The 16,201-nt window shown below is 39.4% G+C and overlaps 1 protein-coding gene across 5 annotated transcripts in view; it reads right to left on the bottom strand.

Moving 5' to 3' along the window:
- Positions 1-16,201, bottom strand: part of ubr3 (ubiquitin protein ligase E3 component n-recognin 3) — a 412,017-nt gene that overhangs the window by 233,045 nt on the left and 162,771 nt on the right. For all 5 annotated transcript variants that reach the window (XM_064329864.1, XM_064329859.1, XM_064329863.1 and 2 more), the window contains 2 exons: positions 10,509-10,650; positions 7,433-7,537 (listed from right to left, as the gene is read on the bottom strand). In XM_064329864.1, coding sequence (XP_064185934.1) covers positions 7,433-7,537; positions 10,509-10,650 — 247 coding nt within the window. The remainder of the gene's footprint in view (positions 1-7,432; positions 7,538-10,508; positions 10,651-16,201) is intronic.

Raw genomic sequence — 16,201 nt, 5'->3', positions numbered from 1 at the left:
ACCATTAGATCTTCCATTTAATTTTCCCCTGCTTGTCTGGCTTAGGCCCTTTACAGTACATCTTCAGCAAACAACATTGTCCAATAACATCAGGAGTATCAACTTCAGGTCAACATGGTTGATACACAGAAATTCTGCATTAACCTCTGCGTGAGTGAGAGAGAGAGGGAGAGAGATTTAAGTTAAGCAAATGAGCAATTCTATTAAAGACTCAAAATTACAGTGGTACCTGAAAGTTAAAAAAATGTTTACCTGTTCCTCAACAAAACGCCCTTACCATCTTTGTTTAATAGTTGACATCAGAGGCTGGTCTTGTATGATTTCCTTTCTTCTCAAGGAAAAAAACTCTACATATTGGAGTTCTAGACACTCAAGCTCTTGTATCTGTTTTTCACTTCCTCCTTAGGAACCCTCTTGATGAATCTTTTCTTGAATTACTAATAACCATCATTTTGGTGCACCCAGCATAGCAGAGTTTCTGATCCTAATTTGCATTAGCTAACATTAGCTAGCTAAATCAACAAGCTGCGCAAGCGAACCAGAAAAACGTTGGAGTGAGAAGCTTTACACTAGCAAAGAACTAAGGAGACTAGCTGGCTTGCTAATGTTAGCAAACAGCAATCTTGGTCGATTTTGCTAAGGCAGACAATAGTTGGCTAGCTAACATTAGGGAGACATATGGGGCGACATAGCTCAGGAGGTAAGAGTGTTTGTCTGGCAGTCAGAGGGTTGCCTGTCGAAGTGTCCCCGAGCAAGACACCTAACTCCTAAGTGCTCCCAACGAGCTGATTGATACCTTGCATGGTAGCCTTTCACCCTTGGTGTGGGAATGGGTGAATGAGAGGCATCAATTGTAAAGCGCTTTGGATAAAAGTGCTATATAAATGCAGTCCATTTACCATTAGTCATAGAAGCAGCAGAGTTGTGTTTGACAATCACCAAACAACCAAAATGTTAAAATTAAGTCTCATAAAATGTAGCTAGACTCAGACTAACAAAGCACTATGAATAGTTATGATTACTTAAATAAACTAAGCCTACTTCTGAAAGACTGAAGTGGCTCACCGTTCATTTCTCGTTGTTATGGACAGGTCACTCTGGGGAAAAGTGGCCTGTTGCTCAGAATCGGTTATAATCCAGCGGAATATTCTTCCTCCTTGTGCACATGACCATAACATTCAATGTGTCCACTGGTTTGCTCAGCAAACATATGTTTTTTTTGTTCAACTTGAAAGATCGACTGAGCACAGTTATACCCATAATAATGTAACCTTTTAAGTAACCTTTGAAATTCACAAAAATGACGGTGCTAGATAAAACACAATTTTCTGTTCTGAGACAACTGTTTTCATATTTTGTGTTGTTATCTTAAATGGGTCCAGTTTATCAAAAACTTTTGGAAGAGAAAAAGAATGTGAAAGTTGAAACTCATTACCGAAAATGAAAGGAAATAGGTCCGTTGCATAGTAGAACCACTTCGTGTCAACTTGCAGAAATAGCCTACTGCACTTATCTATTCTATTGATTTATTTTCCCCCGCCTAGCTACTACTAGATCAAAATTCCACTTTATTGGAGTGTATGCCTTTTAATCAGCGAAGTTACTAGCTCCAGTCAGCGCAATAAGGTCTTTCCCACACACAGAAAACTCCCACATAATGTGGTGAATTCACCCTTAGTTCAATGACTGTCTAAACAGAAGCTACTGCTAAGCACAGTATACGACTATAACATTTTTGGCAACTGTAACGACATTGATTTTGCAATTTCAGTCTTAATCTTGTTGCACCGCCTAGGACTCTGGGAAAGTGGGCGGCTCTATCTGGTAGATACAGTATGAAACATGAATGAAAGGTTGTTGGTGGTGATGACTGATGAAGTCCTGGCTGTGTATAGTTGCATAAAAAAATATAAAGCTGGTCTAAAAAAAAAATTAGCAGCATAAATGTCAATTTGCAAATTATTCAGTATGTAATATTTATATAGGCTATGTAGTCTACATTTGCTAGTGCAACCAACTGAAGTTCCAGAGGGGTTTTGTATTTTAATTTTATTTTCATATTTATTTAAATTATTCTCTATTCATATTAGATTCTTTGATTTTGCAATAGGCTACCTTTATTATATTTTCAACTCTGATTTGATCAATATTTTATTTTTATATTTCTCTTGATTTATTTTTGTTGACATAGCCTAAAGACTTTCAGTCAAGTCCAACATCATTTAATTACTCAATAACAATCGCAAATAAGTGTAATTGCTACGATCTGTTCATATTATATAATTAAGGACAACGCCTTCGCGTTGTCCTGACAGAGCCCCAGAGGTCCTCTGTGGAGATGGGAGAACCTTCCAGAAGAACACAATATCTGCAGCACTCCACCAATCAGGCCATTAATGTACAATAGCCAGACAGAAGCCACTCCTCAGTAAAAGGCACGACAGCCCGCTTGGAGTTTAACAAAAGGCACCTAAACGACTCTCAGACCATGAGAAACAAGATTCTCTGGTCTGATGAAACCTAGATTGAACTCTTTGGCCACAATGTCAAGCGTCACGTTTGGAGGAAACCAGGCACCGCTCATTACTTGGCCAATACCATTCCTACGGTGAATCATGGTGGTGGCAGCATCATGCTGTGGGAATGTTTTTCAGCGGCAGGAACTGGGAAACTAGTCAGGATCGAGGGAAAGATTAACGAAGAAAGAGAGATCCTTAATGAAAACCTGCGTCAGAGCACTCAGGACCTCAGACTGGGGCGAAGGTTCACCTTCCAAAGGACAACGACCCTAAGCACACAGCCAAGTCAATGCAGGAGTGGCTTCGGGACAAGTCTGTAAATGTCCTTGAGTGGCCCAGCCAGAGCCCAGACTTGAACCCGATCGAACATCCCTGGAGAGACCTGAAAATAGGTGTGCAGAAATGCTCCCTATCCAACCTGACAGAGCTTGAGAGGATCTGAAGAGAAGAATGGGAGAAATACCCTAAATACAGGTGTGCCAAGCTTATAGCGTCATACCCAAGAGGACTCAAGGCTGTAATCGCTGCTAAAGATGCCTTAACAAAGTACTGAGTAAAGGGTCTGAATACTTATGTAAATGTGATATTTCAGTTCTTTATTTTTAATAAATGTGCAATAATTTCTAAAAAACCTGTTTTCGCTTTGTCATTATGGGGAATTATGTGTAGATTGATGAGAATAAAAATAAATTTAATCCATTTTAATATAAGGCTGTAATGTAAGATACATAGTAACATAGTATTTTGAACTTACAAAATATAAAATTATTGTTACAAATAAATATAGAGCCTGCTTTTCCAGTGGAAAATTGTTTGCCAGGGTCTTTATAAAATTTTAATATTTTTTCCAATTCAAACTTCTGTTTTGTGAAAATGACCCTACAAGGCTTAAACACAGTCTGCACATGTGCAGATATGCAAGTTGTCTTGAATTTTGAAATCAGCCAGCCAAATTTAATGTAAAAATTTCACGGCAAGCAAAAAGTCCTCAGGTCTGGACCAATGAGAATACAGAAGTCCTCATTTCTGTATTACAGTATTTAAAGTTTGAGCAACAAACACATGGATGGCAGAAAGCATTGAAATAGCTATTTGTTCAAGGCTGTAGCATGCAAAATGAAGTCAAGCCATAGAACAAATTAGACCGGTGGAAGAAATGGAAAGTAATGTATTTTAAGTACGGCTGTAAACATTAACACATGCAATTAATTTTAATGACAATAATTGATTACAATTGGTAGATAGGATGGTTGATGGAAATATGACACATCTTAAGAAAATATGATTTATTGCATTAAGAAAAGTTTAATGCACTGATCATTTTAAAAATTTGCATGGGTTAATGCTGACAACTGAATTTTTAAGGCAGACACAAAACATATGTATGCAACAAAAGTATACAAGAATAAGATTGGGTTATTCCTTTAAAGACTGTAAACAGCCTATTTTGATAATAAAATAAAATTATCATCATAATCATCACATGATTAGGGGTTTGATCCCCCTGCCATGGCATTTCCTATACTGTAATCCCTTCTACATCCTGTCTGCTTTCCCAGCCTGAATAAAATAGAACACATGAAAGGAGGACAGACTGTCCATCTCTGAAATAAATAAATAATGACCGCATTTCAATCCTGAGAAATGTACATAATCTGTTCAGTATCAGTAACAAGAAATGTTCAATATCATAAAGCACATACCATTCCTAAATTCATAATATGTACACTACCGGTCAAAAGTTTTAGAACACCTCCACTTTTAGGGGTCCAAGCAGCGAACCCTATTGTATCTGTTATTATTATTATTATTATTTTATTTATTTATTTATTTTTTTTTTTTCTCCGCTAAAAGTGTCTGAGGCTCAGCAACCATAAGTCCTAGAGCAACCAAATTTGGCAGCTGGGTTCCTATGGCCCCCCACTACTCAGGCACTAAAAATCACCTATGTCGGCCAGATGGTGGCGCTATAACAAAGGGTCTTGGTAAAAGGCCATAACTCCCACACCATAAGTTAGATCAACACAAAACTTCATCGACCTATGCATCTGAACGTGCTCTACAACTTTGCCATTGGCACCACCTATGTCCGCCATATTGTTTGCCCGCCATTGTGACTTTTTTGTTGGGGCGTGGAAGCTTTCTCCAAAGAGCCCCAGACATTCACGCTTCCTCCTCCATGTTTGACAGTTTGTGTCACACACTGAGGAACCATCCTTTCACCTACTCGATGGCATACAAAAACCCTGCGTGATGAACCGAAGATTTAAAATTTTGATTCATCAGTTCATAAGACCTTCTTCCAGTCTTTAGTAGTCCACTGCTGGTGCTTCATGGTCCAGGCAAGCCACTTTTTCTTATTTTGCCATTTTAGCAATGGCTTTTGTACTGCCACCCGACCTGTCAAACCTGCAGCTGGAAGGCTTCTCTTCACAGTTGAAAAAGAGACTTCTTTACTTCGACCACTGTTAAGCTGTGCTTGAAGCTGTTGCCTCAAGCTGTTGACTCTCATAAACTTGTCTTCTGATTCTGTTGTGGCTTTGGGTCTGCAGGACCTCTTCCTGTCAGAGTTTCCACCAGTTTCCAAGTGCCTTTCAATGGTGTAGGAAACTGTACTCACTGACACCTTGGCTTGCTTTGCAATTTCTCAAAAGGAAAGACCTACACTTTTTTAAAGTTTATAATGGTCTGTCTGTCTTCCTTTGTTAATTGCCTTTTTCTCGTCATTATGATAGCAATATATTACTTCCTGCAGTGCAATATTGTCCAAATAATGCTTTGGAGGGTGTAGTAATACAGTCTGTTACGACAATGATTTTATACAGCCAAAGGGTTTGTAAGTAATTAACAAAAGTTGGGACACCTGTAGGAATTGTTTGCATAAACTTTCAAGGCTTAATTTATTTCCATTGCTGCAGAAAAGCTAAGTTGTTAACCCGTTACTCGTTCCCTGAAAAAGGCCTTTTTTATAATTCTGAAATTTACATTATTTTTCAGTTTTTAGTAACCTAAACGTTTTTTCTTTTTTTTTAACCTCTGGCAGTTTACCACTTACCAGGGTGTCTGTAGGTATTAGGAAGTTAAATTTAAGACTTTTAAGGCATTTTTAATGCCACCTAGAATGAAATTTAAAACCAAATTAGCAATGAAAATAAACATGAAAAGTGAAAGATACACTCTTCTCAACTGAGTATGTAATATTGTCAAGAATGAAGCTAGCAGAAGTGGTTTTGGTATTTCACAAACCACCAGATGCTCTTGAAAGGAAGCGAAAATGTGGCATGGAATATGGAATGGAATTCTCTGAGTCTACTGCATGTGTAGACTCAGAGCATTCTATTCCACGCGACATTTTCGCCACACAACCTGTCTCAGCGCACTGGATTAAGAGCCTGAAAATAGCACTCATTCAAGTAAAAATTCGATTGTAAATGGGAACATAAATGCACAGATTAGATTTACAATTAATTTGTCGTTATACTTGAAAAAAAACATTTTTTTAAAGTTTAAAGTTTCAAGTACATAGGTTTAACACAAAAACATACAAACATCTAATAAATTTACATTGAGATCAAACTTTTGATGAATGCAGTTCTAAATCAACATTAAGACAAAACGACACTAATTACTTGAGTTTAAGGATATTTGTCCAAATGTTTATTACAGTGAAATGAGAAATAAATACATACATTTGCCAAGCTAGTAATGCTAGCTGTGGAAACTGTGCAGAACGAAGCAATTGGAGTCTGCTGGCACGCTCTTGAATACTGTTTGTGCTTCTCGCATTGCATATGGGATTCTACCGCCCTGAATACCAATGTACCAAGCTTGAAACATTTGCGACATATAGGTACTGTATTGGGCTTCGGAGACATTTACGGGCACGGGTTTTAACCACGATGAGAGTATTCGCTTTTCTCAAGCAAGCCATTTATCGTTAAACTTGCATTTACCCATGAAGCCATTAGTTTGCTAGCTTGGCTATCTTACAGAGAACACAGATTGTTACCTCACTTGACTGAATCCGTAATTTAGCAGAAAGGAAAAAAGTTGTCTTGTCAGAATCGCTTCTACTGACAGTACTACTGTACTGGTAATGTAGAAGCACCGCGAACTCTCGCGGTCACGTGACTTCATCTAAAAAGGATCCTTGCGCATTCAAAAAAAAAATCTGTTTCTATCGTATTTGGTTTTCTTTCAGTTTATCATTTAGCAAAACTCATTCGCACCGTATAGTCAGATTGGGAATACATCGCCTCAAAAAATATTTAAGACCTTTCAAAAATGAATTTAATACAATTTAATACCTTTTAAGGCCTTTTTATATAAATATTAATTTAAGACTATTTAAGACTTTTCAAGGACCCACGGACACCCTGCTTACCTTTGTACCATTTCAGGTCATTCACTGGACTTGAACTGCTTAAATGTCAATAAAACTGGAAAAATGGGGGTGTTCTAAAACTTTTGACCGGTAGTGTATGTGAATATTTCTCCAAGATGTTAATACTGGGGTGTACAATACTGTTGCAGACTACACAGTAAGTGAAGAGGATGAACAGCATGAACACTGTATAGTTCACACTGGCACATCATGCAAGATGTGACTGGAGAGGTGCCCCTGCTCCAGTATGCTCACAGTCCAATGACACACCACACTGGACCATCAGCACCTGTACCCAATTTACCAGCATACATGGCTTCGTACCAATGCCTTGTTACTATTCTAAGGAGGGCAAGGCAGAATGGTTTAGAATGGTTTATCATCTGTGTCATGTAATGTCTTTTTCTTTGGAGGGCAGGTGGGTAAATAAAGAAATGCCTATTTAGAGAAAGGCCTACACATAGACAGACATGCAATGTATTTAACTGCAATTGAGCAAGGAAAGCTGTATGGCCCAATCTAAATGTACCTCGTCTTGCCTCTCCTCCTGTATTGGGTTGTCCAGACCCAGCTCGATCAGGTACAGCACCATGCAGAGCACATGCTCTGACATGTTCTGATGGTCCATTGAAATCTGAAAAATGAAATTCAGCTGAATACACATAAATACATTTATTCTCCAACACTCAAAAATTTTCTGATACACTGTATGTGAATTTGTATATGTTGCTTTTATTTTATTTATCTATTTACAACTGTAATTGCACTATGTGAATATAAAACAGGGGTCACAATTATCCTAAAAGTGCCAGTGTGTGTGTGGAACTCTTTCTTTCCCCTCCTCGGCCTCACATGTTGATAAGATATCTTCCTGCCTGGCTGACATCTCTTCCTGGATGGCCAGCCACCACCTGAAGCTCAACCTCAACAAAGCTGAGCTGCTCTTCTTCCCATACAAGACCTCCTTACTACGTGAACTCTCAATCACGGTTGATGACACCACAGTGACTCCCTCTCACTCTGCAAAGAGCCTGGGGGTGGTCCTGGATGACCAACTGGACCTCAAGGAGCACAACATCATGGTCCTGCAGATTCCTTCTGTACAACATCAGAAGGATTCGACCATACCTGACTACGCACTCTACCCAGCTGCTCGTCCAGGCTACGGTGACCTCCCGCCTTGATTACTGCAACTCTCTCCTTGCAAGACTGCCAGCTTGTGCCATACAGCCACTACAGATGATTCAAAATGCCGCTGCCGGACTCATCTACAACCTTCCCAAATTCTCCCACGTCACTCCTCTGCTACGATCACTCCACTGGCTACCAGTCGCTGCCAGGATCCGGTTCAAAGCCCTGACCCTTGCCTACACTGCAGCCAACAGGACAGCCCCTATTTACTTGCAGGACATGATTTGATCCTATATGCCTGCTCTATCACTCCGCTCTGCAGCAGCAGGGCGCCTTGTACCCCCTCCCACCCGAGCAAAGGGATCACAGAGCTTCTCCACCCTAGCTCCCCAGTGGTGGAACGAACTCCCTGTCCCTCTTCGAACCTCTCCCTCACTACCCATCTTCCGCCGTGGTCTGAAGACTCATCTCTTCAGACTATACCTGGACTAACTACCACCACTCTGTATATTGAATTCTAAATCCACCCCCCCCTTTCATGACACTCGCTACATGTTCCTCCATCCCAGCACTTTTTGGTAATTTGTATTTGTCCTAATACTGTAGCTTGTTCTTCTGCCTAGTTGGCTTTGCAGAGGTTAGGCCAGAATAGTGTTCACTGTGTGAACTAAACTGTGTTCTTGGCTAGAAATAGCTGTACAAAATAAGTATTGTATCTTACTGAACCTGTGTTTTGTAGTTGACCATTACCATCAAATGCACTCGCTTTGGATAAAAGAGTCTGCCAAATAAATGTAATGTAATGTGATGTAATGGATTAATGGTGGTTGAATGTGACACTTGCCAGTTGTCTTTAGGCAACAACAAAACAAATGTGCATAATTCATTTTAATTTTAATAACTTATTTTTATAAGCCTAAATTTCCCATTATAACAGTTCACTCGAACTGTCTGGGTGTGGCAATGAGAACTGTAAATTAGCTATGATTGACAGACCGTACCCCGTTACCATAGCTACCTCCATGATACACGCTCATTTTGGGAGACTAAATTTTCACAAGCTAGCTAACTTAGTATATCAAGTATCGATAGACAGCTAAGGTAAGTACGTTGACTTATATCCAATTATAATTTTTGCTATCTAGCTAGCCAAGTTAAGATAAAAACACAACAATAACGTCCTTAAGAAAGCAAACTAGCTAGCTAATGTTATCGATAACATTACCTTATGAAAGAAAACTACCTAGCTAGCTAACGTTAGCTAGCTAGCTAAATGAATATAACCAGAAATAGTCTAATAGTCCTTAAAAGGCACTATAATTTAAGTGAACCTAACATTAGTCAAATATTTGCATTGTATTGCCTGTAAGCCAGCAGCTCAAACTATGGGTCACGAGTTATCCATCCCCAAATATGATTCAGAATTAGCTATCACAGCAATCTGACTGACAGAATTAAAAACTCATCTCAAATTTGCGAACACGCCATTGTTTTCATAAGAGGGTCTTCAACGTGTAAATCGACAGTAAACATCATTAGATTAGCGTTGTTATTTTTAGGCAATGAGGTACTTAAAGAATTACCACTTACTACTTTGAATGACACTGTATATGCTCCAATATGTAGTCCCTCCAGGAAATTGCGATCTTGCGATTGAAATAATTAATGCAAATTCAACCAAACTCCGCAATATAGGGACTAAATATTCTCCCACAGGATAAACGAACACAACAGGGTTGTATCAACTCGGAGGTAGCAACAAATCGCTGGTTGATTTTAAAAGTTAATTAGATTGAATGTAACATTATATAGAGCAGAACCTGGAAGGTAACAGACATGGAGACCTGCTTTAACTAATCAAGAGATAACTGAATGGTGTAGTCATTGAATCAAGTGTTAGTTCTGGATTGGAAAAAAAAACAATCTATTAGGGGGTATTCTAGGACTGGAGCTGAATATCACTCTGGTGTGCCGGGTCAGATTTCTTTATGGGGCGTGGAAAGGGGAGTGGTTACTGTATGTGTAATGCACCAAGTCGAGAACATTCTCAACAGGTTGAAAATATGACGATAAATTTAAATCCCATATTTCTCCAAAAATAAAGAACGGACATATTTAATACTCGTGCTTCTTCAATGCCCCTTGTGCAAATAGCTCATAAAACCGAGAAAGTGTGAAAACAACCATGTTACTCCTTTAAGACTGGTCATGTTGACATGGTGCCAGAAAGAACTTAACACCCACTTTTCCCAGACCTTAAAAAACAGATATTTGTCTTGTTGGCATCTATAAAAGCCCTGGAAATCCTCAGTAAATATGCCCCTAAGAGTCAAAGAGTAATTGCTACCCTTTCAACCTGGTATGAACAAGTGTACCTTTAGGATACATAAATGAAATAATTTCAGTTCACCAATAATAAAGTTACAATGCATCAAAAACATTTTAAAAATAAAAAATAATTTAAGACATTGTACCTTGTAAAGGAGGGTGAAGATAACAATATGCAATGTCTTGCAGTGCAGTAGTTTGACAAGGCCTCTGTAGCAAGGGTGCAGAGCGGTCCTTTCTTTGTAGGGTGGCCATGGATTTCCTGAATGGATCCCAGACTGTTTCAAACTGTGAGTCAGGCAAAAAGCTGCAATTACATTTACTATCACTTAAAATAATTACAATCAGTTATGTCACAACTGCCAATATACTGTTCAAATCCAGCATTCTTGTCTTCAATTCCTCAGGCTTAGCTGTGACCTTGGAAACTCCACTGCAGGATTTTCTGTCATGACCTGATAAGTCTGTTGAAACTTGTGAAAAATGTATTCAGCCATACTACCTCAAGATTAGACATTGAAAAACTGCATAACTGAAAGGGACTTACATGATGCAAGCATGAGGCAAGTGAGAAATTAATTTGGTAAATAATTAGCCAACCCAAATATTTTTTGCCAATTTTACCAGTATAAATGGCTCTTGAAGATAATTTGCTACAGTTACAACTGAAAGATAGTGATGATGTAACAAGAGAAAATGGCAGCAATATAATTTTTCTTGACACCAGCAATTCACACAACTTCCTATTCGTTAAATGTTGAAAGACCTATTCCTATGTTTTAGTAGTAATTTCATGAGCTAAGGACCACATGCCGAATGCGAGCAATGTGTTTGAGTATATATATATGATACATGTGAGCAATGTGTTTGAGTAGATGTTCACAACTTCAAGCAATAAACAGTATTATGGGCGATAAGTCTGCGGTGTGGAGAAGACTTTGGTAAAGGATTAACCTCCATTGAATCCTATAGTAGAAAGAGAGGGGGAGAGAGAGAGAGAGACAGAGAAAAACGGAGAGATAAAGAGATAGGAGCAGGATGGCGGGCACATAAATGAGAACAAAAGAACAGGTGCGGTGGCAAGGTTTATTATAGGGAATAAGCAAAATGAAAGAGATAGAGTCATAGTCCCCCTCCTGAACCTCAGCTATTCTAGCTCCATTTCAGAAGCTAAGGATAACACCATCAAATGAATGCAAGTAGTATGTCTATTGAGAAGGTGTTCTCAATTGGAAGTGATAAACAGTAGTAAGAGCGACGAGTCGGCAGTGTGGGGAAGACTTCGGCAAACGATTGTGGAAGAGAAAAATGGGAGAGAAATTAAAACCGGCTTGCAACGTGTACAGACTTTTATGAATGAAGTATCAATGAGGATTAACTTTGGAACTGTGTAATTTGTTTGTAGTTTAATAGAGGTTCATATGGGTAAGAGTTGAGTCTGAAGTATAAGATGGGCGTAGATTCAACGCTTTGGTAGGTATTTCTACTGTTTAACCTCTTAGCGCACACCACCTAGTGGTTGACACGACGGCGTGCCTAGATTGTTCAACTCAGACATTCATTGCTCCTGCAACCAAAGTATGAGTTGAAAACAGAAACGTTTTGTTTTAGTTTCATTAGTAGACGATACACAACAACTATGCCGAATACGGAGTTTTGCAGGGCCACCGTTGTCGCTCTGGTCGTTCATTTAACAAGCACCCCCTCCCTGCAGTCTCATCTACACCCCCATCCATGACATAATGGACAATATTGTCTATCTTGACATTCATAAAAATCACCACTCAAAAATTGTATTCCGTCATAGCAACAAGATAAACCTAACAATAGCCCTAAGACATGCCAATACAGCAGTGAAAACGCTGCTCACTAAATAACGAAATAAACAACACAATGGTTTCAAAAAAGTCTACCATGCCATTCTACAGTCAATATCTGGGACTAAATATTGAATAAATATACAACCTTGCCATTGGTTTTTTACGCATAGAGATGTCCCTTTTGAGACCGAGTGGTCATATATTGTCTTGGACAATCCGTTTCTGTACGTGCATTTGTGACGCCTGGTTACCTTCCAAAATAGCTGTGCGTAATACCACACGTGTTGTTTACGGCGTTGTTGCCTTTTTAGTACAGTCTGGCTTGACTGACAATTAATTTATTCAGTAGGTGCAGGATAAGCTTTCTAACAATGTATAACATGTCTGATTAAGATTTTGGAATAGCGTTTTATAGCTCAGCATATCCAAAAGTTCTCATCATCGCATTCACTTATGCATTCACTCTGTGGTAGCAGTAAAAGACAATTAACCTGACAAAACGTTATTAACAATTTTTTGTAATTTCTTGGAAAATATTATTATTATTGAGGACTTCTGAGCTAAGCCATATGTATGCTGATAGACCTCGCTGTCATCGTTTTCTAGAGTAAGACAAAAGCGGAGAGAACTGAATCATTGATTTCCTGTCTCTGTGTATCTAAACACAGATACAATTTCATCATCGCTATGTAAGTATTACAGCTCAAAATATTTTGGTTATATACGTTATTTTTGAAATTGAGTGTCTTTAAATAGGTTAGTGGTATTTTATAATGAGGATATTTCACACTAATGTAAGCATTCATTGGTTGTTTAGTAGTTTTTGTAATGCATGCAATAGTTATGACGTGACAGTTGGAACATTGGCAAAACGTGGTGGACAATTTAAAATTGTTTTCATGTCGTCCCATCCCCATACAAGAAAACATACGAGAATACAGAGTACAGAAATACATACGAGAGTTAATTATTACACATTTAGGTACTGTACAGCATTGTGTGACAATGTTTTTGCATTATTTTTTTATCTTATATCAATGTTTCATCTTAAACCTTCATAAGGGGCTCATTTATATGCTTTATAATGGACAAAAAGCATTTTATTCATATTCTGACAGAAAGCTTGTAATTCCCACTTGAAAATGATGCAACAGTGAGTTTCTTGAGTCAAAACAATAGATTTGTAATGAAATACGTGAATATCTTGTCATTTACAGCACATACAGGATACATTTGGAGACGCTGGGTACACTGCTTAGTTTTTGCTTCATAGATCTTTAGTAGTTCAACATATCCACCCTTAGATTTTATTAATTGTGGTCAAGAAGTTTTTGATCCAGGACATGTATAGTTTAACGTGCTGTATATATGCAATCTCTCAGTATTTCATTGCAAACTAAAAACATTTGCATTTTTTGCCTAGACAGTTACATTTGTGGCACTTTATTTCATCCAAAATTATGAACATAAACTAATTTAGTATTGTAAATGGTACAGATGTCTTGCTTCATTTAAGCTATTTTTCAAGTCTCTGTGGTGTTCACATCTGGAGTTATAAAGCTTTAAATAGGGTACCCCTAAATGGGCAAGGATTGGCCAGATTTGCATGTGCGCTAAGGGGTGAAGTAAGAAAGTCAAGACCTTGATTTGAGACAATGTTCGGATCAGAAAGGCAGGATTACAAAAGTGGTCGAATTCGCCGTACCTCCACTGAAGCCCCCTAAACCGGGAGACGGGCGGCATCTGTTTAAATTCGGAAGTTGTAAAAGTTGGGTAAATCATTGTTGTGGAAGGGTGAGATACCGTTCCAGTTGGTGAGTAAGCACAATGAGCGAAGTTCCGTTTGCTGGGTCTAGGACGATTTTTTAAGGAGTGAGGAGGTTGATGAAGTGAGAGATGTTAGATGGGAAATTAAGGCTTGACCTTGTGGTAGGCTATGATATGTAAAGCAAAGTTCAGGTGACCCAGGAGAAAGCTCAGCTGGCGTTTTAGTGTGTTCAGTGGCGTTTTAATGTGGACCAACTGGAAAGGTATTGTTTTGTGTAATTTGGAAAGGAGGCCATATAGTGAAGGCTGGGTAAGAGGAGAAGTATACTGGCATCCTGTTGCCAGGAATATTTACTGGAGAAGGCTGCATAGTAGGCTGAGAAGCTGGCATCCCGATGCCAGAAAAGATAACTGGAGGGAGCTGTTGGGGAGGGGGCTGTATGTTACAGAGGGAATCTGGCGTCGGCTGCATTAACAGGAGGTAGCTGTGTGTAAGGTAGGAAAGCTGGCATTGTGGTGCCAGCAGTATTAACTGGAGGAAATTGCTGGGGAGAGGGTGGTAAATTAGGAAGGAGAACTGTCATCCCAGTGCCAGCAACACTAACTGGGAAAAGCTGCTGGGAAGGGGGCAATAGGAAAGGGTGCGAAACTGGCATCCTGGTGCAACACATCTGCAGGCAATCTAACCAGAACATGAGGGTGGCGGTTCCTGGTGCAGGGTGAAGCCGAGCTGCCTCGTGAAGAGGATGGGGGAAACGGTGAACTTAAACGGTCAAGGGGTCTCCCTCGACTAGACATGGTTCTCTGGCTGCAGTCTGAAGTGAGCCCCAAGAAGCTGTTTGTCTCTTCGGAGGGGAATTACAGTAGAGTAGAAGACTGCCAACCCAGTGCCAGAAAAACACTGACTGGAGGGAGATTAAGAGGAAAATAGTGTGGAGGTTAGCCAGCCATGGTGGATGTAGACACCGATGAAAAGTATGATTAATGTTTAGTGAGTTTAGAGATGGGCATCATTCACATTTTGACAAAGAAAAAAATAGACTTTCTTTGCAAAGGCGCATTGCATTACTTGAATCACTCTGGGTAATATACAGCTGCACCTTAGACAGTTTTGCCTTCAGCATTTCGATAGAGTTTAATTTTAGGTAGTGTGACGACCCGCCCCCTTTTGTGGTGTTGTTGTTCATTCCTGTTCTACCTTGTGTCATTCTAGGTTGGGAGGCGGCTCGTCAGAGCTGAGGGAGTACACCTGGGTCTGGGCGTGTCCTCTAGCATAAAGACTGCTGCCAGTTCCCAGTGCGGGCTCTCTCCAGTCCGCTGCACACTTAATTAGTTTGGTTATTATTTGGTTCACACCTTGCAACACACACGACATACTCTACACACACACACTCACTTACACCACTGATTCTACTGACGCTCATATACGTAACTTATTTTATGTAGTTCAGTTCATTAACTTTGTTAATAAATTATTTGATTGTTTCATGTGTCCCCCATTCTTTATTGCAACCTGAGAGCCAGAGGTTGTAACAGTAGCTTGCCAATGAGTTGACAATGTGAGTTAAACATTAGTACAGACTCCACAGAAATCAAGGACCAAAATCTCAGTTGCGATTCTGTCTGGTCGGTAACATTACCGGCCGTATGCCCAGCCAGGGGTCTGATCTGTGGTGATGCAGCAACAAAGTTATACATGCAGTGATCTGAATCATCAAAAGCAAACCATGGACAGTGCCCTTCATGCACGAGCAACCCGGCACCACTGGACACCAAAAAGGCATTGCCACGGAGATAATATACAGACAGCGCCGCCAATAGAAACTTATGAGGAACTATTACACTCCACGAGACACCAGAAAGTATAATAGTTTCACTCACCATCCTCAGTTAAGTCCTTGGTCACATGTGTAGTTGTGTGCACAACAAGGAAAACGCAGGGTAATGGCATCAGACAAGGCTACATCATAGCTTCAGCGGATGAAACTATGAAAAATGCTTTCAGGCTTTAGGGCAGGTTACATTAGACACATTATATTGGCAGTCGAAAAATGTTTTTTTTCCCCCCAAATTAGTATTAATTATATTGTTGAGTACACACGTACAGTATGCATCCCCTTTCGTAAGAATAACATTCATTATTATCACAGCATATAGTATCACGACTGAAGACGGTAAACATAAGCCTACACAGAACTTAAGATAGCGATATCATGGCAATGAGCAGTGGTGGCTAATTAGACGACAGCATG

Source organism: Anguilla rostrata, chromosome 3, assembly GCF_018555375.3.
Source record: "Anguilla rostrata isolate EN2019 chromosome 3, ASM1855537v3, whole genome shotgun sequence".
NCBI lineage: Eukaryota > Metazoa > Chordata > Actinopteri > Anguilliformes > Anguillidae > Anguilla > Anguilla rostrata.
This window is presented reverse-complemented; position numbering and strand designations above follow the sequence as displayed.